We start from the raw sequence: 24,767 nt of genomic DNA on the forward strand, positions 1-24,767 counted from the left end.
TGGACCGCCAGGGAAGTTCCTTTTCCTCTGTTTTTGGTGGGATTCTTGGCTGGAAGTGTAAGCTGTTACAGGGTTCTTTTCCTCTCCAGTTTTGGTGGGATTCATACCTCTTCTCATACCTCTTCTATATGCATCTCTTTTTTCCCCCCCTTCAAGATCAGGCTGACTGTTTTACCTTGTTCCAAATTTGTTTCCTTTGTTGTTACAAACTTTGAGATCGTCTTTTTTCTTCCAGAGTTTTTTTTTTGGGGGGGGTGGTACGCGGGCCTCTCACTATTGTGGCCTCTCCCGTTGCGGAGCACAGGCTCTGGACGCGCAGGCTCAGCGGCCACGGCTCACGGGCCTAGCCGCTCCGCGGCACGTGGGATCTTCCCGGACCGAGGCACGAACCCGTGTCCCCTGCATCGGTAGGCGCACTTTTAACCACAGCGCCACCAGGGAAGCCCGTCTTCCAGAGTTTTTGTTAATAAATATTTCTTTCTCGTTGGTCTGTATTCTCTTCTGTACCTTCTGAGAGGTGACATAGTTAGCAAGACATTCAAGAATTTTATGAAATGCTAAGTATTTAGAGAATTCCAGTATATATTTGGGTAGCTGAAGGTAATCATCACATTTATAGAGTGGGTTATAGCAGTTTGTAATTTATATTAAAGTTTCTTTTTTCCCTGTTCCATTGGTAGTCTCTACAACAACAGCATTCCTTCACCTGTCCCTGCCACCACCCCCTCCCCCCACCAATTTTTTTTGGGGGGGCGGCAGAGACACTTATTAATAGGTTGTGCTTTTCCCTCAAATCTTCTATTTGATCTATCCTTCTCCTTCTTCTCAAGACCTGTCCTTCCATTGTTGAATTCATGTCATGATTTGCATCTGACAGTATCCCTCTGTTATCCTTGAGATATGGTTTAAATTCTGTTTAAGACTTCACATTTTGTGTGTTTTTTTTTTTTGCGGTACGCGAGCCTCTCACTGTTGTGGCCTCTCCCGTTGCCGAGCACAGGCTCCGGACGCGCAGGCTCAGCGGCCATGGCTCACGGGCCCAGCCGCTCCGCGGCATGTGGGATCTTCCCGGACCGGCACACGAACCCGTGTCCCCTGCATTGGCAGGCAGACTCTCAACCACTGCGCCACCAGGGAAGCCCAACATTTTGTGTTTATCACCAGTAATTTTTAGCATTTTGGTTGTGAAACAAAACTTATATACAGAAAATCACACTTACATAACTTAATAACTCATAAGGCAAATGTCCTTGTAACCACCACGGTGGTCAAGAAATAGACCTTTGCAGGTACCCCTCTTCCCTAAGTAACTACTATCCTAACTTTTATAGAACTTACTTTCTTTCATTTCTTTATTACTATTAGCATTTTTTTAAACACTGCTATCCTGTTTTTTTTGGGTTTTTTTTTTGTCCTCCTTCTCTGTCCTCCACTTAGTATTACTAGGTACTTCTTCCAGTTTTGTTTTTCTCAGTCAGTTGCACCTTTGTCTTTCATGGTATCTGATATCTTATTTTTCCTTGAATCACGTTTGAATTTAAATTCCTTGTATCAAACACAATACTTCTTGATTTCAAAAGATTGGATATACAGGAATCATCAAAAAACAAAACAAAACAAAAAACACACCAAACCACCCAAATCCTGATTTTTGATAACAACTGTATGTTCTGTTGTGTACAGTTTTCATACTGAGCTTTCTCTGCCATATGAACGGGAAGATAAAATGAAAACACATTTTTGTTTCCATTAGAGATATACTCCAGATATGTTTTTGCCATGTAATTTGTTCCCTTGTAAAGTATCACAAATTAATAAGTTGTTAGGGTTGGAGAATTTGACATAGACCTTTAGTAATATCTCGGGTATATATGCTAGAGAATTGTTTAGACTGTTTTATGTTTACATTTAGTGCCTTTGTATCCCTAAGGTAACAATCATGGGAAGTCTTCACTGACTATACATTGTCTTGCTATTCAGGATGTTTGGTGCTGATAACTCGCAGAGTCTGGATTGTTTGCAAAAGGAGTCTCAAACAAGTTGTACATCTCTAGTAGTATAGACTTTCATTTCAGTCTTTTTCTTCTCATAGCTTTCCATTTGCCAGCTTCCTGACATTAGTTTTCATTGCCCTTGACCTCCTTGGAATATAATTTTTTTCTTGTCTGTCTTTCTGACTTACATATTATTTTCCTGTTATGCCTATGAACTCTTTGTCTCCCCTCAAATCTTAGGTAGTGGAAAGAAAGAGGCATTACTGATGCCCTTTCTTTGCTTCTTGTAGCACAGAGGACCTACTCATGTAGCTAATTGGTGACTGCTTTAGATTGGAATATGAGCACATAGGATACTGGAACAATGTTGTCAGTTCCACATATGCTAAGCCTTAAGTTGATGGCCTTTTACATTATGTACTGCTCGGGCAAATAAAACTTATCAGAGCAGACCTGAGTCTGAACCCCAAAGTAATGGGAGAACCTTGATCAAATCACTTAACTTCTTTGCATTTTTTCGCTCAATTACAAAGTGGGAGTGATATCACATATCTAACTGAGTTGTGAGGATCAAATGTGATAATGTAGAAATGCTTTGTAGAGTAATGCATTATAGAAATATTACATGGCCAGTAATAGCATTTGAACCTTTCTTTTTATTTTGCATTAGAGATTATGAACAAAACCAGAGTAAGGAAATTGGAAGCCTGTTTTACTGAAAGTATTATCTTAGATGAAATTCCTGATATCATAATTGTTCCCTGTAGCAAAATAATTTTTCATTTCAAACAAGCTTGGAGATAGCTTTTCAAGTATTAATCGTTACCGTTGATAAATGTAAGAAGCAGAATGTCCTATGGAAGAATGGTACTCCTTAGGAATCAATTCACTGTAGAGTTTAGTGAAGAAATATTATCTTCATGCTATTGTTATAAGATCAAATTGTTTTTTTTGTTTGTTTTTTGTTTTTGGCCTGTGGGAATAGGGATCGAAGCCGGGCCCTGGCGGTGAAAGTGTGGAGTCCTAACCCCTGGACTGCCAAGGAATTCCCTGAGATCAAATTTTTAATTGGATTTCTGTTTCTATATTTTGAGCTGTTTCAAGTAGTTGATACAATTGTATTTTATTACATACATGTATCCACAGACTGTGGTGATGAACATATATATGCTATGAATAAAAAAATAAGTAAACTCATTCCCTATAATATTAAAATGAATTATTCAAACCAAGATGCTATAAAAGGGACTAAGCTTTTTCTGTGGAATGTTTAGGAGTTCAGATGGGGGAGAAATTAAGGATTTTTGTTGAAAGGCCAAATTGTTAAATAGTTAGCTGCTGTATTGATTTATAAATTAAAGGCATTTAAAAATTGTTTTTAGGGAATTCCCTGGCGGTCCAGTGGTTAGGACGTCTTGCTTTCACTGCTGAGGGCCTGGGTTCAGCCCCCGGTTGGGGAACTGAGATCCTGCAAGCTGCGTGGTGCAGCGTAAAAAAAAAAAATTGTTTTTAGTCCTTTAAGCAGCAGCATTTTGTACATCTAAGCAATTTCAGAAACCACTTTCCTCTACGGAAGCCATGTAGAATTTTTCTGGTAGTTTCCTGAGACAGTTGAGATTTAATGGGTGAAGATGCCAGGAAATATGAAATCCACTCCTTCCTTTGATGTAAAGTCACTGAACAGGTCTGTGTCTCAGTTTATTTTTCTGTAAAATGGACATAGAGGTAATGAGATCTATTCTGACTCATTCAGTTTGGCTGTGAGGATTTAATGAAATCAGAGTGCTTTGAAAACAAAGTGCTATTCAGTTAAAACTTATTATCTTATATTTGAAATAAATTATGTACTAATACAGATTGTGTGTGTGTGTGTGTGTGTGTGTGTGTACGTACCTGTGCGCCTTTAAGTCTTATAAGACTTCATAATGTTTAGTAGCACATGAAGGTAAATTTACAGATTTTATTCCTTCTGCAGAATTAATTTGTATTGAGCGGGTAATATCTCAAGGGTGTAATATTGTAAGAGCATGTAATATCACACTCTTCAAATCAAAAAGCTGAACATGACCGCTTTCTAAAGACAGTACAAGTCTGGGTTTGGGATTGTGGAATTTTGGGCATGTAATTTGTCCCTCAAAAAGTGCTAAAAAGTTAAGAACACAGAACGTGAGATGAATGCAGTTTTGACTTTTTGTGAGGTACCTGGTACTTTAATACTTTTTAAGATATTTTCCCACCTAAATTACTTCGGAAGCTCAACTTTTTCTTAAATGAAAAAGAGAATAAGGCAACACTTCATTAACATATGTATGGGGAAGGAAGAGCTGCTTAATGTGCTTCAGTTACCTGAAGTATTTCATTTTCTTTAGGGTTCATTTATTTCATAGACTCTGGAATCTCTTTAGTATTAATAGTACCACAGAATCTTTGATTGTACTATTAATGATACCAAGCTTTTCTTGGCAAATGAGTGTCCCTTTTTCAGCTATAGAGCTCTTGATTGTTCTGATAGCTGAGTATTAGGTGACAATATGCTAAAGTGAAGTTTCTGGATATCTTTTGTCAAAAAAGCTTGAGATTTTAAGGGATTTTATTTTTCCCATAGCCTTTTCATACTTCTGTTTTGTGGCCCCTGTTTTATACATTGATAAACGAAAGTCCAGAAAGGTTATAGTTTATACTTCTGGAATTCCCTCTTTTTACTTTACTCATTAAAATTAATTTTTAATTATTGAAGTAATATATAACTATATATTTATACTTTGAAATTTTCAAATAAGTTCAGCATTAACATAGAAAGTTACAGTTCCTCTTTCAACCTTTCCCCATCCCATTATCTTTTTCAGAAGTAGCCTTTGTTAACATTAAAGTGTGTCCTTCCAGAGCTTGTTCTCTGTATTTTACACAGATATAGAGAAACTTTTAAAAGTATAAGTGTCATCATATTATGTATAATTGGAAGGTTTTTCCATATATGTCTGTCTGTTTAATCTACTTCTTAACTTCTGAATAGTATTCTCCATAGAATGAATATCACAGAATATATTTTATAATTTTCCTCTTTGTGGTCATTTAGATTCATACCTTCCTTTTCCTCCTTTCCTACTCTACCACCCACCATGTTATAAATAATACTATTGTGAATATTCATATCTTTGTGCACATGAGTGAATAAATCTGATTTTTCATTTCTATACAAACAGTATAGAATTGTTTCTCACCACTCCCCAACTCATGCTGTCCCCAGTCTTTGCCTTCTGCTTAATGCTAGTCTTGTGTTTAACAACTATTTCATTGAAGGCCATCTTGGGCTTTTGAGATCAAAACTTCTCTGGTGATCTTGATTACTGGAAGGACTCTTTCTTGACATGATGTAAGTCTATATCACAAGTGATTAACATAACAGGAGAGGCAGTAAAAGTAATGTGGGAGCTTTGTAGTGCAGTGGCTAAGAGAACAGTTCTCTGGTGTCAGACTGCCCAGGTTTCATACTCCACACCACCCCTTACCATTTGTATCGTTCTCTTTCAATTTTCTTGTTTACACAGATGGGCTCCTCATCCTAATGATGTAGTTATAATGATATAGTTATAGAACCTATGGTCTTGGGTTATTGTAAGGATTAAACTATAACGTGGAATTCTTAGTGCATAGGTGTTCCACAAATGTCAACTGGGGGGCGATAGTGATGGCCTGTGTTGCTTGTCCTGCGTTCTTGGTCCCCATGCTATTCTGAATAGAGATGTGATTGTGTTAATAAAAGGTTTACATAAATAGAAAGTACACTGTATTCCAAACTTATGTCAAAATTACATAAGTTTGTAATGTCTGGAAGTGACTACTTTATTTCCCTTTTACTTATTTTCATAATGAAAAAAATTTTTTAATAGTTTGAAATTGGTCCCAGGAGTAGAATCCTTTTTTTTAAATGTTTATTGTATATGTTACAAATATTTCTTCCCCATTTGTTCCATATATATATATGTAAATATATATATTTGTTGTTGTTGTTGTTTTATCCTTTGACCGCGCCACACAGCATGTGGGATCCTAGTTCCCCAACCAGGGATTGAACCTGTGCCCCCTGTGTTGGCAGCGTGGAGTCTTAACCACTGGACCACCAGGGAAGCTCCCTAGAATCTTAATATGTAACATTATGCCTTTAGAGCATAAGGCTTAACTTTATAAACGTTTCCGTTTACTCAGGAATTTACTTAAGTCTCCCTGTATTCCCATAGGACACTGTTCAGGGGCCATGTCTTAGTCATATTCTTATACCTACAGTCTTACATGCTTTTACATATAGAAGCACTCAGTGTTTGTGAGCTTGAACTAGTTTAAACTAGTTTTTCCAAGAAGTCCTCATCATTACTTTTTAATAGTCCCATCTTATTTTCTATGCCACTGTGCTACAAAAGCACACCAAAATAAACTTATGTGCTGTTATGAAATAGTTAGAAATCATTAATTTTTCATTATATTTCATCTGTTCTTATTTTTGGATATTTTCAGTTTGAACCCAATACTTTGCTTAATGTTTGTTAAAAATATATGTTAAGTGGAATTTGCGTATAGGGTCACATAACAATTAGCCTGACATCTTTGTTTAAGGAGAAGATCAAAATCATGATTATCACTAAACCAAAAAACTTGCATGCATAACAAAGCAAATATCCTTCTAGTTTATCTTTGTTTGAAGTGCTTTTAAGTCTGAGTAGTATTTTTAAGATAATACATTTTTATATGAAATAACCAGAAACTTGGTTCAGGCATTATAGGAAAATATCTCTTAAGTTTTTTTAAAACGTTGAAATAGTATTGAATAAAAATGGTGTGATTTAATCTTATTTTTGCCATTCCAGATTATATATGAACAGGAAGGGGTGTATATTCATTCATCTTTTGGAAAGACCAGTGACCAAGACAGCTTGATTTCAGGAATATTACGTGTTTTAGAAAAGGTATGTTTCTAGTAAAAGACTTCATTTAATAATTGTTTATGTTTAAATAAAATATAATTTTTATTTGTTTAAATAATTTAATAATTAATAATTGGGGCATTATCAGCAGGCTTGAATTTCACATGTAAGATAAAATTATGTAATTGAGCAATGGTTGTAAATTTAACATGGAAGTGATGTTAGAAATAAAATGCTTTAGATAAGCCAGTAAAATGGTATGGAATATTTTAAAACTTATGTAAAAGTTGCAGTAATATAATTTTTTTATAATGAAAGGCAGAGTTTAGAAATCTATATACATTGTTGTCAAATAGTGGTTTACATATGATATTCCATATTTAACGTGCTGATAAATTTAAGGGGTTAAAAATTTCATTTTAAGCTCAGGGAATTAAGTATAGGTGACTAAAAATATAAGATATTGCTGAATAGTAAATATGGTTAATAATTTCTTTCTCTAGGATGCTGAAGTAATAGTGGACTGGAGACCGTTGGATGATGCATTAGATTCTTCTAGTATTCTGTATGCTGGAAAGGTATTTAAGAAAAAAATGCATGACTGAAGGAATGCCATTTTTTTTTAATAAAAGCTTTATTGAGATATAATTCATATACCATAAAATTCACTCTTCTAAAGTATATAATTCAGTGTTTTTAGTATGTTTACAGAGTTGTGCAACCATCACCAATATCTAACTTTTGAACATTTACATTACTTCCAGAAAAGAAACTGTACCTCTTAGCAGTCACCCCTCATTCCCACTTAACTCCAGTCCTCTGCACCCATTAATTTACTGTCTGTCTCTGAGGATTTGTCTGTTGTGGACATTTTATCTATGGAATCATATAATATGTAGTCTTTTGTGACTGGCTTCTTTCACTTAGCATAATGTTTTCAAGGTTCATCCATGTTGTAGCACCTGTCAGTACTTTGTTTCTTTCCTTTTTTTCTGAGTAATATTGCATTTATGGATATGTACCACATTTTGTTTATTCATTCATCGGTTGATGGACATTTAGGTTGTTTTCATTTTTAGGCTTATGTAAATAATGCTGCTGTGAACGTTCATACTCAAGTTTCTGTGTGGATACATTTTTCCTTGAAAACCCAGGAATGGAATAGTTGGATTAACTTATGTTTAACGTTTGTATCGTGTTGACATCTCACTATGGAAGGTAGAGATTTAGCTCTATCTTATCTCTAATTCACCTTGAAACTATGGCCCAGTTGTCCACATTTCTTCTCAAAATATTTAATCACATAGATGATCTTCCAATGTCATCTTCTTAGAAACTTTTCTTCCAGAGCCTTCTTACAAGTTCCTTCTGAACTGGTTGCTCTTTTGGCTTGCTGTGCAGCAATTATCCTGGGGATTCTTTTTGCCTCTTTCCCATATTTTAATCCCCATTTCCTGTATCCTCTGCTATCTTATATTTTGGTTTACTCCCTAGTTTTGGTGCACCTCCAGTGCTTCCTGAGAAAAAGGGTGTATGAGAGCAAAAACATTTCTGTTTTCAGACTTTTCTATCCTTATTCTGAATTGATAGCTGGCTGGCATAGAATTACAGTTTGAAAATAATTTTCCCCTCGTAGTTTTGAAAGTTATTGTCTCAGGTTTGACTAATTTCCTTTATTGATGTTAAGTCTGCTGCATTCTAATTCCTGATCCTTGCTATGTTTTTTTCCTCTTTAGAAGCTTTTAGAATTGCCTTTTTGTTTCTAGTGTTGTAGATGTTCTGGAAATGTTGTGCCCTTGTGGTCTTTTTTATCCACTGTGTTGGGCGCTTGATAGGCTTTTTTTTAACGTGAAAACTTGTATCCTTTAGTTTTTAGGAAATATTCTTGAATTATTTTAGTGATGATTTCTTCTTCATCTCCATTTTCTATTTTCTTTCTTTCTGGAACTCTACATGCTTTGGACTGGTCCTGTAATATTTTAATACTTTACTATTTTCTAATTCTTTGTGTATGTGTGTATTATTTTCTAGGAAATTTCTTCAGTTTTATCTTCCAGTTCTTCTATTGCCTTTTTCATTTTTGCTGTTTTTTAGATTTCTAATACATTTTGTCATGTGTCCCCTTTCCCCTCTTTTAAAAAATAGCATCCTGTTCTTCATGGATGTACTATTCTTCCTTATTTCTGAGGAGTTGAAGGATAGTTTTTTAGATGTTTTCATCTCTGTATATAGTCCACCTCCTCTAATTGACTTTTTTTTTTTTTCGTGTTTCATTTGGACTTTATCTTTTATGTAAACACTTGCCTTTGACATTTGGTGATCTTTGTATTGTGGTGCTCATATTTCACAGCAAACACAAAAAACTGATTATACTCTCTCTATGTATGGGTAGGTTTGTTAATAGTTGGGACTTAGGGTGACTTGGCTAGGCTGTTTTCCTTGGGGAATCCCCGATATTGAAACCTGGGTCTTTTTTTGTGGGCTAGTCATTTGTCAGAGAAGAAACTACAGATTCCTGCCTGGAGAGGGAAAGCTGGATTCCACTGTTCTGGGAACTGAGTGGAGGAAGAGAGCTGGGAGTCTTGCCAACTTATTATATAGATGAACTTTCAGTTAATTCTCCTGTTTTCAGTGTATTATCTCTTTGCTCAGTGTCCCTGGTTTCTCCTAATCCACAGATAATCTGTTTTACCTTTTACAATGAATAAACCTTCAGTCTTCTCGACTTTTGTTAGTAGTCCTGTTTTCAGCTTAACCTTTATCCCAGTTTCCAGAAGTACCTGATTTACTAGTTCCAAGCCTTTGTGTGGGGTGGGGTTCTGTAAATGCTGCTTCGCTTTCCCTACTTTTGATGGGAAAGTTGGTAGTGATGGTGGTAAGGGTTGCATTTTTTTAAATTGGGCAAACGAGGAGGGCTCCCTGAAAAATGACATCAGAGGAAGGACTTGGAGGAAAAAACACTACACTTTATAACTTCGTTCATTCAGCTTTTCCCCGTATTCTTCAGTCTGCTTCTATTTCTTATTAATTTCTTTTGTTTATAATATATTGCTGTTCCTATAAATCTTCCTTTTTCCTTTTTTTTTTTTTTTTTTTTTTTTGCGGTACGTGGACCTCTCACTGTTGTGGCCTCTCCCGTTGCGGAGCACAGGCTCCGGATGCGCAGGCTCAGCGGCCATGGCTCACGGGACCAGCAGCTCCATGGCATGTGGGATCTTCCCGGACCGGGGCACGAGCCCGCGTCCCCTGCATCGGCAGGTGGACTCTCAACCACTGTGCCACCAGGGAAGCCCCCTTTTTCCATTTTTAAAAAGAATTACACACTAGCAATACACGAATACATTCTTGTTGTAAAAATTCAAATAATAGAAAGTTGAAGTCCTGCTTGACTAGAACCCTGTCCCTAATCTGTCCCTGTTTAATGTATATCTTTCCAGACTTTTATTGGTACACATTTCCTATCATATCTATCTATCCATCCATCCATCCATCCATTCATTCATTCATTCATCCCTGGTTTTCTCTAGTGTGTTTCTAATTACATATGTTCCATGTAGTTGTTATACTGCATACATTGTTTCTTAACTTCGTTTTATTTACTATTACATATTGAACATATATACACATGAACAGATATCAGTCTTTAAACTTCTGCCTAGCATTTTATTGGCTACCTGCTAGTTTATTTACTTATTCCTTCATTGATGGATGATAAGATATATTCAGCTTTTCACTTTTACAAACAATTCTGTGATGAAAATTCTTGTATCTGCCTCTTTGTATACATGTGTATTTCTCTAAAGTAGATGAGAAGAGAGTTATTGTGAAACACATGCATATTTTGAATTTTAATAAATATGACTCAATTATACATTTGAGTCAGTACTAATTAGCACTGTCATCAACAGTGTGAGATACAGCATTTCCTCACACTGTCTTCCATATTTTTATTTTTTAATTGAATGGGCCAGAAAAATTTAAATTCATCTTTACTTGCTTTTCTTGGATTGTTTCTGAAGTTGGACATCTTCCTTTGTTTGTCACTTCATATTTCTTCTTTGATTTGCTTGTTCATACCATTTCCTTATTTTTCTCTTTTGATGTTTGTTGATTTCTCAGTACATTGGTAGGAGTTGTTTTTGTATTCTGGATGTTTTTCTGTCATCTCCCATATGTTTTGGAAACATTTTCACACAGTTTTGCTCATCTTTAACTTATGTGTGGTATCTTTTGTTGAATAGAAGTTAAACTTTTTGGTTTAGATTATTAACATAGCATTTTAGACTTTTGGTTTTATTCTCTTTTAAAATAGAAAGTTCTTTAGAACTGAACATGTAGATATGGTATTTGTAGCTTTTAGCTAATTTTGATTAAGAGACATGTGCAACCAATGGTGGTTTAAATAAGTAACCACCATTGGGTATGTTCCTCAAATAACCAGAAGCCTGGAGGTTTGGAGCTATTTGCAGTGTTTGTCTTTATGATTATAAGGTGGCTATTATGTTTTTAGGCAGCATAGCTGCATCAAAAGCAGGAAATAGGGAAAAAGGGATGGAGCTTTTATTAGGAAAGCAAAAGCATTTCCAAGGCCCTACTGTTGACTTATGCTTATATTTCATTGGCAACCCTAACCGCAGGAGAATCTGGACAAGGTTTTCTTGTCTTTTTGGTCAGCTGAGCAGGGGAGAAAAGGATAGGAAATAGTGTTCGGCTTTCCCACCAGAGTTATCTGCCACAGCCTACAAACTTAATTTATATAGAAGCTGAGAAGACATTATTGATTGAAATGAAATTCTAGTCTTAGTCCCTAAATATCTTATATGTTATAATTATTTTAGGACTCCAGTTCAGTCGTGGAATGGACCCAGGCCCCAAAAGAAAGAGCTCATCGAGGACTGGAACATCTGAACAGTTACGAAGCAGAGTGGGACATGGTTAATACAATTTCATTTAAAAAGAAACCACATACCAATGGAGGTATGAATTAAATCGTTTGAAATCTTAAACTGATTTGCTACTATATAATATAAACAAAAGTGCAAAGAAAATCCTTTAATGTTTCTTAGAAGAAGGATGAGTTGGTGCTTTGATTAATATGTATGTTTCCCATTTTATTTATATTCCTTTTTCATCTTTTTGTTGGTTGTGACCGCATAAAAAGGCTTTAAAAATATTTGTTCTGTTTTGTAGTTATTAATGGCAGAAAATAGAAACACTTAAAAAAATTGCTTTGGCTATCTCTCATGCACATTTTTCTTAATCCAGTAGAATAAAAAAAAAAAAAATCATGTTATTTCATCCTAAAGCACCAGGGGGAGATGAAGTATACCACTAAACCATGCCGTTCTAATTTCAGTGTTTACTGGTATCTTCACAGCTCATTGCAACTCCCCTTTGTATATGTTCCGCATCTGTTCTCCTTTATATATACATTAAATTTATGTTTGCTGTGTGGTGACTACCTACATGTAGATGACAGAAAAGAGCCAACCTAGCAATCTGATAGAACATGTATACTACCCCAGATATGATCTAGCTAGCCCACCTGTGATGTGGCCCACCTATTTGTGATCTCTTTTAAAAAATATTAAACACTGTATAGAGTTAAAATTTTTTTCTATTGATTTCTTTGTGTTTTATAACTAATAGGATATTTTATCTTTCAGTGATTTTGATCTCAGTTTAGGATTTATCCGCATTTACCAGATTCAAAAAGTCTAGCCTAAATTGACTAGAATATGTATTGCTACGTTTATATAGCATTGTTACTAAGTAAAATTGATTTTCATGTATGGCCTGGGGAATCATTCTCATACAGTAGTTATACTTTGTACTGTATCATTTCTTGGGAACAGTGGCAATTAAGAAATAGTAAGTCACAGACTTTCAGTAACAGCCAGCTCATGCATATATGTCTTTTTTTTGTTGTTTTGCATTCCCATTCTAGGGAAGGTTCTTAACCAGAACAATGCAGAAATGTTAAGGAAGGATAAAACCACAGGATTTTAGTATATTTAACATGTGAGGGATTTTTAACTTCTCTAGACTGGATCTTCAGGATTGGTTTATGTGAATTGCTATTTTTTGTTTGCCTAATATTGTTAAATCCTTGAAAATGAAAAAGGTTACAGAAATGAGCAAAAGGAGTGAGTTTTCAAAATTTCATAAAAGAAGCATTACATGTTTGAGAAAAGCATAATCTGACAATAAAGGTCTTTTTAGATTAATGGTTTTTAACTGGCTGCACATTGAAATCACATGGGGAAGTTAGGCTTTTGAAAAAAGTACCAGTGCCTGGGTTTCATCCAGCAAATTAAATCATACTCTGGAGATGGAGCCTGGGCATCCCTATTTTTCTGTATTTTTCAAAAGCTCTACTGGTTATTTTAGTGTGCAGAGTTGAGAACCTCTGTGTAGCTGTGTAGCTTAGCAAAAAACCCACAGATCTAAATACTGCTTATGTATCTTGGCATTGCATTATGCCTTGTAAAGAGCCTTTATTTAGTAATTATTGAAAGTTAAGGACACATTTCTTTTTCTTTCTTTTCTCCGTTTAAAAAATTTTATGATAGCAGTAAGAAACACATTGCACAGTATGGCCCAGTGTGCATACACATGCACATATTTAACAGAACAAGGAGTTAATGAAGGTACATTTACTCTGTTTCATCTCATCCCATTCCATCCCATCTTATCCTAGACTGTCTACCTCATCCAATCATATTTCATCAAAACTCCTTCTTAAAGAAGACATTTTCTAATCTTGATGTTTCAGAATTTAAATTTCTGCCATAATTTTTTACGTTTTTGAAAAGGATTTTTTCAAATAAAATTTTTATTTATTATTATAAACTTCACATTTTTTACCTTTTTTGTGATTCACAGAGCAAAATGGGGACAAACCTTTAAAAAAATTGACTATTGAAGACTTTTTAAACTTTATATTTCTTAAATATACTGCTAAGTCTTTGTTTTTATATATTAGATCAAATGTTTTGAAAATATATCTTCCCAGAACAGCAGACTGCCGTGATGTTCTGGAAACCCATTCAGATAAAATGTCACGTCCTTGCTGTTAATTCTGTTGAAGACATATGGAGACTTACTGAATTGTTTTGTTTACTTTTTTGCTGTTATGGCCATTTTTCCCACGTCAGTGTGTTGGAGTTATTTTTTACATATATTGGGTAACACAGTAAGTTCATCAGAACTAATTAGCTTTATTTACCTTTGTTTAAGGAGAAAGAAGGAAATTTTGAGTTAACTGTTGGATTCTGTTAGTTTTCCTTTTTAACAACTTCTAATTCTGGTTAGCTATTATTGGTAGACCAAATTGCAGATTACTTTTCTGTTGACTTGGTTAGTAGATTATTCATTTATTTAACACATCTTTGACTACCTACTGTCTGCTAGTCACTCTTCTAGGCACTGGGGATATAGCTGTGAACAGAATTAAGTTCTTGTTCTCATGAAGCTTATACTCTAGAAAAGGGACTTCTGGGATTGACTTGTAATGTTTGTCTCATTGTTTATCAGAGCTTTAAGTGAGGAAGTATGTGAGGAATTTTCTTTTGTATTTAATATGTAATGTGTGTCTCTTCCATTAACAAGGGAAAAATCTGTGTAAAATTTTTACATTTGAATATGTGCAAACTTCTGATATGCCTGCATATATTATTTAATATTCTTCATATGATTTTCTTGCATGACTTTTATTAAATACTTTTTGTGGAATTTAAGATAAAAAATCGTATCTGGTTTTTCATTGCTGTTTTGCTGTGAAAATATTTTTGGTCTTTGCAGATAATCTAGTAGTATGTATCCTTTCTACGTAGTCCAGGTGCATTCACACTTAAGTGATTCATAAAATGTTGGAATTCTAGAATTGTTCTCACTTTGATATTAGTTTGTAATGGTGTTATGAGCTCTATAATATAAATTGCAGTGAAACATGATGTGTCGTAAAGTGAGCAAGTGGTACTTAATCTGGTATCAGCCTTAGATATGAGTTCACCGTCTGAACCAGTGTGGAAGTAGGCAGGGCACTGCATAGATAAGTTACTTAGCCTTTCTGGACTTTGTTTCAAATGATAACTTGCTAGTGTCCATGAAAGAGTAATGGTGTCTGCATTCCTTGCCAGGTAGAGGTTTCTGTAAGCTGTAGGTTTCTGTGTCAGTTTAGGAGATTTTGTTGGAGGTGATGGAGCTGTAGTGTTCTGACTATATAGGAAGGTGACATACATGCAGGTCAGTACTGACTGATCTACCCTTTGAGTAAGTTCTATAAGCAGATATTATCTATGCAGTTTATCTTTGTGGAATTGATAGTGTTGGGATGGAATTAATAAAGATTTTCAATAACAGGATAGTATGACACTTCTTAGGAAGTAACATAAGAGAAAAGGTCTTTTAAAATTTCAGAGACATGACATGCTTAAGTCTGCGTTAAAATGTTCAAGTAAAATAACATTTTTAGATTAGAAATTAAATGTAAGTATTAGATAACTTTTTTCCCTTGTTCTTTAAGTTTTTATTTAAATAGATAATCTTTACATTGCTTGTTATCAATTGCAATATTATTCACAAACCTAGGATTTTAAGCTTCTGTAAACAGCCCACACACACTAGGAAATGCTTTATTTTACATAGCTATAGTTTGGTTTGAACTGAGGTCTTAATTTAGTAGAAGGTTGATTTAGCAGGAAGATTGAATGTATTTATTCTCTTTGAAGCATTCACAACTTAGTTACCTTTTCATCCTCAATTCCCCACTGTTCTTTGGGTTTTTGCAAATGTCTGTCTGTGTACTCACTCTAACGTTACTTTTTTTTAAAATTAATTTTTATTGGAGTAGAGTTGCTTTACAGTGTTGTGTTAGTTTCTACTGTACAGCAAAGTGAATCAGCTATACATATACATTATGTCCCCTTGTTTTTTGGATTTCTTTCCCATTTAGTTCACCACAGAGCACTGAGTAGAGTTCCCTGAGCTATACAGTAGGTTCTCATTAGTTATCTATTTTATACATAGTATCAATAGTGCATATATGTCAATCCCAATCTCTCAGTTCATCCCACACACCCCCACTTTCCCCCCTTACTTTTTATACTGGTGTACTTTTACCTTCACTCAATGTAATCTAGTAAAAATAATTCCAAAAGGAAGTGAGGAATAAAGGTTGGTTTTGTTTTTGTTTTTTTTTGTTTTGTTTTAAATGCCTCTCCAAATGCATCATGCCATTTGTATTTGAGGGAAGTGGAAAAGATGAATATTTATTGAATATTTACTATATACTTGGCACTGTACTCATTAGTTGACAAGTATTATCTCTTTTAATTCTTAGGATAACATTGGGAGGTAAGTATAATTATCTCCATTTTACAGATGAAGAAACTGAGGCTCAGAGAGATTCAATTATTTACCCCAAATCATTCAATTAGTAAGATGGTGGTGCTGCAGTTTGAGTCTGGCCTGCTTGCTTCCAAAGCCATGATCATTTTGGGGCAAAGCTGATATTTTAAATAAGGATAGTATTTTTTTCAATTTGTATACAGTAAGATAATTATTTTAAAAACTATTCTTTTAAGAAAATGTATGTAGCCATTTCTAATACAGGTAGAAGCCATGGTAATATCAGTGCTGTAGTTGTTCCCTAGGTTCAACAAATATCTGTTAGGCAGTCATGAAGAGTGCTGTCAGTACCTTTTAAAAAGGTGAACAAAAATATTTTGCCCCACTTTCTTGTTTTTAAGATGCTCCAAGTCATAGAAATGGGAAAAGCAAATGGTCATTCCTGTTCAGTTTGACAGACCTGAAATCAATCAAGCAAAACAAAGAGGGTATGGGCTGGTCGTATTTGGTATTCTGTCTAAAGGATGACGTCGTTCTCCCTGCTCTGCACTTTCATCAAGGAGATAGCAAACTACTGATTGACTCTCTTGAAAAATATGTGGTATTGTGTGAGTAAGTATCAAATTATTTCCTACTTATCAAAACCGGATTGTTGTGATGGTCCCAAGGTAAACTATTTTTACTTGTCATTGGGTATCAGTGACCTATGTGCATATTAGGGCTCAAGCAGGTTTGTTTTTTCTGGAATATTGACTACTTTGGATGAGTGACTGAATAAAATTTTGCCATTTTAGTAATTTGGAACTGCAACTTATCACCTTATTAGTGTTTTAAAGAAAAGAATGGTTCAGTATTTTAATACACATTCAAATGAATGATGATACATCAATAATTTATGGATTATATATTTACCAGTTTTATCTTTTATTATGTAGTTTCTGTTAAACATAGAGTTTCATTTGTAATGTTACAAATTTAAGTCAGACAAATCTAAATAAAATTATTGTAAGTGTGGAAGTTAGGGCTTTCTCACTTTCCAGAAATCTTGTGTCTTCCATTTATTTACCCATGTGCATTTGTACACACATACTCTTTCTCGCTTTCACTCTGAGCAAATACAATTGTGGTATCTATTAAGTTCTGAGCACTGTGCTGGTTGTTTGATGTTTAGTAGTGAACAAAACAGGCATGTTCTTGGATATCTGAGAGTTTATGGTCTTGTGAAAGATGCTGACCAGTAAATAGCAATAAACTCAAGAAATAAGATGGAGGAAGTACAAGGAAGGGAGGAAGTACCAGGAAGGGAGGAAGTATACTTCATTCAGACTGGGGGTTGGGTAGGGGTCAGGGAAGACTTTCTGGAGGAGGTAACGTCTAGGTTGAGACTTGACAACTGTGTGAACGTTAGCATGAAAGGGAAGGAGATATTTAGACGGAGAGATGTTTTAGATAGAGGGAGGTATGTAAAACACGACGTAATCACAGAACAGAGTAGTTCAGTATCACAGGTCTGCATAGTGGGGGAAGGGAGGGTACAAGATTTAAAGATGAAGCCAAAGAGCTGAGTTAAGGCCAGAGCATGAAGGATCTTGTAAATCATGTTAGTAGGTTGTTCCAGTCATCTAGATGAGCTTGTAGTAGCATGAACTAGGGGAGTGACAAGAAAGAAGTGTTGGAGGAATATTTAGTGTTAGAGTTTGTGATTGATTGGATATGTGGAGGAGAAAAGAAGGGAGAAGTTGAGATTTTTAGTTTGGGGAATCGTAGGGATGATTGTTAACTTCATTAATAATGTCCTCACTTTAATAGAGTAATGTCATGCCTAAATGTAGATTATATAAAGCTAGGAGTAATGCAAAAGTTGAAAGATATTGACTCTATGTTTTTCGGCATGAAATTCTCTTCCCTTACCATGTTGACCACCTCTGGCTGGCACTAGGCATGCTGATTAGTACCTGTAATCATAAAGTCAGATCTGGTTGGTAGTATGTGGGTCTTGGATCTTGAAGTGAGAAGCTGTGAATAGGCTACCACCTACGGGGTTAAGTAGATTTCAGGAGGAGCATTTATCATGACTGGGGCATAAGGCTTGGCTGTTGAATAGCAGCTGTTAAAGACTTGGGGGTCTTAGCATCATAGCAAGCTCAGTATCAATCAGTGTTGTGATGTAACTGTTACAGAAGAGCTCATTCATTCTGAGACTGTTGATTAAAGCATAGTATCTAGAATGAAGTGGTAGTCCCTCTCTACTCTGTACTGATAAGATCATATTTTGGAGAACTCTTAGTTTTAAACACTTAGATTTAAACACTGCATTTTAGATTTTAGATGTGTTAGACTAACTATACTACGTGGAAAAAGATGGCTAGTGTAATGAGAGGGATCAAAATGGTATCATGGGGCTTCCCTGGTGGTGCAGTGGTTGGGAGTCCGCCTGCCGATGCAGGGGACACGGGTTCGTGCCCCGGTCCGGGAGGATCCCACATGCCGCGGAGCGGCTGGGCCTGTGAGCCATGGCCGCTGAGCCTGAGCGTCCGGAGCCTGTGCTCCGCAACGGAAGAGGCCACAACAGTTAGAGGCCCGCGTACGGCAAAAAAAAAAAAAAATGGTATCATGAAAAACGTGGGGATGTGGCGATTTAACTTGAAGGAGTTGTGGTGAACCATTAAATAAAACCCAAGCTGGGCTTCCCTGGTGGCGCAGTGGTTGAGAGTCTGCCTGCCAATGCAGGGGACACGGGTTCGTGCCCCAGTCCGGGAGGATCCCACATGCCGCGGAGCGGCTGGGCCCGTGGGCCATGGCCGCTGAGCCTGCGCGTCCGGAGCCTGTGCTCCGTCCGCAACGGGAGAGGCCACAGCAGTGAGAGGCCCGCGTACCGCAAAAAAAACAAAACAAAAAAAACACCCAAGCTTCTTACTATGGTCAGTGAGGGCCTGCCCTATCTTAGCTCTGTTTATTTCTTAAACCTTATCTCATGCCATTCTCTTCTATATTCTAGCCACATGGTTTTCTTTCAGTTCCTGAAATGCCCTAAACTCTTTCTTGTCTTAGGGTCCTATATGTATTTCTTTTGTCTAGAATATTCTTCTCCCTTTCTTATCCCTGAGGTCTCAGTTTAATGTCACTTCCTCAGAAGGGCTTTTCTGGATGCTTAGTCTCCCATTTAATGTAGGTTCCCACCCCCATTCCTTTTTGCTTTCTCATTCTCTTGTTTGCTTCCTTCATGGCCCTTAACAGAATAAAATCATTGTCTGTTTATTTCTGTTACGTTTTCCTCTAGAATATAAGCCCATAAAGGCAGGGATTGCATCTATCTTGTTTACACTTGCTCCTAAATTCCTAGCCAGAGTGCCTGGCCCATTTGTTCAGTAAATCTTAGTTGAATGAATAAATGGCATGGTACTTACCAGTTTTACAAATAATTTCAAAAGGATTGTTAAAAGAAATAGACTAGATTTGTTTTGTATGACTCCAGAGATAAACTAGAAGGAAATAACTCGAGGGGTAGGAATTACAAGGAATTAGCTCATGAGGTAGAGAGTTTTCTGTCCTGGATGGGTTCAAGGATAGACTCAACAATTACTTAGGTGCTTATAAGAGAATATGTACCTTAAATATGTGTTGGTGATGTTTTAATGACGTTTGTAAGTGAAACTATGTTTCCTTTTCTGTATTGGTTAGGCTTAGATATGTAGCATCATAATAATTCAGCCCAAATTAATGTTGAAGTCATCCAGTTATCATTTTTGGACAACCACAGGTCTCCCTAGTGAGGGCAGACCACTTATGACATGAATGAGAGCAGACTAGAAACCACCTTCTCTGTTGGCAGGCAGATCCAAGAGATAAAGAGAGCCTGGAAGGGGTTATGCCATGCATTCACCTTACTCTTTCCTGATCTCAGCAGTCAGATGTGTCCCTGTGAAGATTTTATTTAATAGGAGTGCATATTTCCACCTGGAAATAAGAAGCCATGGGAATGGTGTTCCCCTCTCTCTACATTTTCATTCAACAAGTATTTTTTTTTTGAGGACCCACTGTGTTCTAGACATCATACTAAGTGCTGGAAAGGAGCAGTTAGTCAAAAAAGATATTAGTGTCTGTCTTCATGGAGTTTGTACTATTGCAGAAAAGAAAAAGATCGCTTATACAAAAAATCATAAGTTTTCAGCTGTAATAAGTACTATGAATCAGGGATATAGCACGATGAGAGCATTTAGTAGGATAATATGTAGGTTTGTGTGTGTGTGTGTGTGTGTGTGTGTTAGTAGTAATTGAAGCTCTGAGAGAGAATGAGATTAACTAAGAAGAGGATAAAATGGGATAGAATGTAAGCATGTGATTAATTATAGCCTTTAATGACGTGGTCAAAGAGAAGAACCTAGCAGAGGAGTCTGACTTCCTACACTCTGTTTCCTCTCTTCCCACTAGGCTTAATTACATTTATGGTCAACCAAGGATGTGGCTGTTTCTGGGAGAGGAGATAGCTGTGTAAAGTGAGCTTTAAAAGCTTCATCCTTAGTACCAGCCACTTCTCCATTGTGTATTCTCCTGTGACACTGAGGGGCCAGTTTATTCTTTGCCCCCTGAATAGTCTGAAATGTGTAAGAATAGTACATCAAATATTTTATCCCCAATTGAAGGCCCCTTTGTACACTTGGCAGAAAATAAGCATCCCCCCATTCTCTTTCGCATCATAAATTATGCCCAACTGCATTATGTCATATATGCTGAGTCCAGGTGGTAGAATATAGATATTCTAGATAAACAGTCACCAGTATAAAAATAAATCCCACATTTGTATAAACCATCTTCCATTATCAGATTCTTAGGGAGATGTTAAAGGTTCTTGTTTTTTATGTTCATTACTTATGATCTAAATAAATGGAATTCACAAGTCCAAAGAAATGAAAAGTCCCAAATATCCCCCATTTTTTACTTTATTAGGTATCATTTCCTGTCTCTGGAGCAGTTATCCTAAGCAAAATGGTACTTCCAGAGTCATGTTCCTATGGTCGCAGATTGTTGTGGAGACCGGAAGAAGAAGGGTAGACCAGGAAAACCTTGGTGTCAGCAGCTTCGCTGGGATCCCAGCCACTCTGTTCCTGGGTCATCCTTCTTGTGTTTTCTGAGTTCAAAACATCAATAGAGGGAGATTCAGACCACATTATCTTTTTTTCTCTGATTAACCTAAATTGAAGAATGTGGCTTGCACCTGTGGCCATGATGTCTTCCTAACAGTCCCTGTAACGAATTAAGGGTCTTACCATACAGACAAACAGAAATTGCAGATTTGCTAGGGATGTGCAGCCTTGAAAGATCGAGGTAAAGGTTGGGTAACTATGCACAGTTCCTTCTTTCAGTCTCATTAACTGGATTAGTCAGTGCAAAATAGGCCAGCTTCTTGAGGCTTATTATTTCTCAAATGGTTTTCTTATCTACTGGGATAAACAAATTGTCCTATTCATTGATATTCTTTAGTGTTCTTTGACTTATCACCATTTAGAACATGGTATTCAGTTGGGTAAAAGAATGAGCCACAGATACATTTTTGTTACATTTCTGGAACCAAGTTGGTTGCTAGGATATGAATGAAAGTTATTGGTTCTGTTAAAATGATTTTATATATTGGGCCATTTTAAAACTAATACATAAATATCCAAGCAGTAAAATATTTCCTTAAAAAGCCAAGTTGGTTGTATCATCTTATAGCACCAGTCATTTATGAGATGAGGTCCTAGACCCTCATTTATTCCCTTTGTGAGATACATATATCCACACACACATACATATATACATACACATACACACACATATATATGTATAAATTATATGGATGGGAATAAACTATATAGTTTTGTTGTAAATATTCTGTACTTTTTATTAACCTTTTTGGCTTTATATCTTTTGCAATGATATTTTTATTTATTTCTTTAGCTTTCCATATTGGTCTTCTCGGTGGCAATATAAAATAGTTACTGTTACATCTCAGTGCACAAAAATTCTTCAACTGTTATAATTTCTGAATTGTGAAGCTTTTGGGAGAGGCTCACTCCAAAGTACTTCTGAAGTTTTAGTAGTTATGTGTCTGTAGTTGTGATATTAGACAATGGTTTTCTTTAAGCCCTTTAGTAGGATCTAATAGAATTGCTGATGTTAGCATCATTAAAAGTTCTATCTTACTGCTGCAATGAGTTTTTGAAAGCCTTGAATAATGTTGTCATGAGTGATCAACTTCCCAGAATCCATAATATCCCCAGAATATATAAATATAATATTTAATCTTCCCAGATTAAATCAGTGTGGTAACCTGGCAGGTGGAAATGTAACAATATTCTGGAATGCCAGCCCTCCTTTTGGTGAGCTCTGAAGTTCTTAGCAACATTATTACCTGTCCTCTTACTGATATACTTTAAAAAATGTTTTGTTGATTTCTTCAGTGTCAACCGAGTCTAATGTGACTTCCCCCAGCCCCTCATCACAGAGCATTAGGTATAAAAAAAAGAAATCCTTCCTTTGTAAAAAAGTATCTGTGGTTCTTTGTTGGTTGAGCAGTCATTTCTTCTTCCCATCTCCAGCTTTGTGACCATAGTTTTAGATCTGAAGCCATAATAATTGGCTGGGCACAGATAACTGAAGGTTGCGTATGTGTCCCCCTTCAGCATGCATAGCCAGTGTTTTGACTTTCATGATCATTTTTTTATTTGTAGTTTAAAGAAAAAATTTGACTTAATCTATTTTTAGAAACAAAAAATAATAACCATAGCACCAGCAGCACTGTGTTAGGAAAAAAATATGTTTCTATACTAGTTACTTTTCTTTTTCTGGTGCTATGTTTACAAGTTGACCTATCATTAAAAAATGCCTTGTGAGAACCTATAGGTCTTCATGTTAATAAGCATGACCCCCAGAAGATGTTCAGAAAAATGGTGATTAATGAAAATTGAACGTTTAAAAAGTTATTTTCTTCCTACTTCAAATGACTCAACCTTAGCTCTTTTAAGAAGCTAAGGGGCTTATTCAGCTACTATTGTCTTTGATGATCGAGTGCTGTTTCTAAGTAAGAATAAGATCCTGTTTTGGATTTCATATCCCCCCAGCATTGCTGTTGCATCCTGTTATGTTAGAATTGAGAAGAGATAACTGTTATTAAAGTTCTTATCTCAAACATTTATAATAAACTAGAAGTAGATAGCAGCAAAATAATGCATTTAATTTTTGTTTTTTAACACAAAAGTTGTGGATTTATTACAGCTGACTTACTAAATTATAAAACTTTTTGAAGAGAAAAAAGACTGGATAATTCATTTGATTACTTCAAATTAGATGTCTATTTGGAAAGCATTTTGTTTATTCTGTAGTTATTAGGAAGTGTGGAGAAAAACATATCCGGAGCTCAATAAGCAAGAACTAAAAATATACTGTACCTGAACTGTACGTTACAACCATGTGTGTTTATAATAATGGTTGGCATAATTAATGATCTTTAACAAATAATTAAGACATTGTATCTTGTATTTTTAACATCTTATATTGCAGTACTACCAAGCTGTGGAGTGAAGTTGGAAACCATTTCAAAATAGGACATTTTCCTGTAGTGTACATATTATATATACTGATGAATCCTAAAGTGTGTTTCAACTTTCTTTATAAGAGAAGATATATTCTTATAATGGAAGATATATTTGTAAGAATTTTCTACTATAATTCTAAACAAAAGTTTGGGTTCATTATAATTTAGTCCTCTTGGCTTTACCTAGAATAAAAATACACTTTATCCATTTGTTAATTTAATATTTAATGTTTATGTAGTTTTGGAACTCACTTAAGATAGTAAGTACTTGCTAATATTGAATTAATGGGAAACACTTTTAGAACTGGACATTTAAGGTTTTTTTGTTGTTGTTGTTACGGAAAAATAACTGTGCATTAGTAATTATTTAGGTAGTCATTGATGCGGAGTGCTACTGTTTTCTACAAATCCCTTCTTTTTATTACAGATCTCCGCAAGACAAAAGAACACTTCTTGTGAATTGTCAGAATAAGAGTCTTTCACAGTCTTTTGAAAATCTTCTTGATGAACCAGCATATGGTATAATACAAGTATGTTTCCTTAGTCTATCTTATATTAATCTGTTTGTCTGACCGCATCCTACCCCTCACTTTCTCAGAGATTATACAGAATGAGGCAAGTGTCTGCATGTGTAAACCTTATGGAACTATTTTCTGTAATTTTATAGAAAGAATAATATGTGTCATATTGTTTGTAAGACTCAGAAGCTTCCTTGGTTCTTAATTACTCTTACAGCAATTTTCCCCTTTATCATAATTGAAATTGGACATCAGATTTTTATTATCGTAGCTTGCACTGATTAGGTGAAAAGTCACTGGGTAAGCCACTTCGAATTAATCAGTGATAAGCTTATGCAAAAATCTGGTTTGAATTTTTATTTGATGTTTAAGTTGGTTCATTTGTGGTCATTTTAGTCTAATTCCTCTTAAA

The 24,767-nt window shown here is 35.6% G+C and overlaps 1 protein-coding gene across 3 annotated transcripts in view; it reads left to right on the plus strand.

Moving 5' to 3' along the window:
• The window catches only part of TBC1D15 (TBC1 domain family member 15), a 65,932-nt gene that overhangs the window by 14,616 nt on the left and 26,549 nt on the right, over nt 1-24,767 (plus strand). For all 3 annotated transcript variants that reach the window (XM_022571505.2, XM_089921040.1, XM_089921041.1), the window contains exons 2-6: nt 6,857-6,955; nt 7,417-7,491; nt 11,752-11,890; nt 16,666-16,876; nt 24,265-24,367. In XM_022571505.2, the coding sequence (XP_022427213.2) occupies nt 6,857-6,955; nt 7,417-7,491; nt 11,752-11,890; nt 16,666-16,876; nt 24,265-24,367 (627 nt within the window). The remainder of the gene's footprint in view (nt 1-6,856; nt 6,956-7,416; nt 7,492-11,751; nt 11,891-16,665; nt 16,877-24,264; nt 24,368-24,767) is intronic.

Source organism: Delphinapterus leucas, chromosome 11, assembly GCF_059928025.1.
Source record: "Delphinapterus leucas isolate spDelLeu-1000000601 "Yukka" chromosome 11, BTC_Dleu_Yukka2, whole genome shotgun sequence".
NCBI lineage: Eukaryota > Metazoa > Chordata > Mammalia > Artiodactyla > Monodontidae > Delphinapterus > Delphinapterus leucas.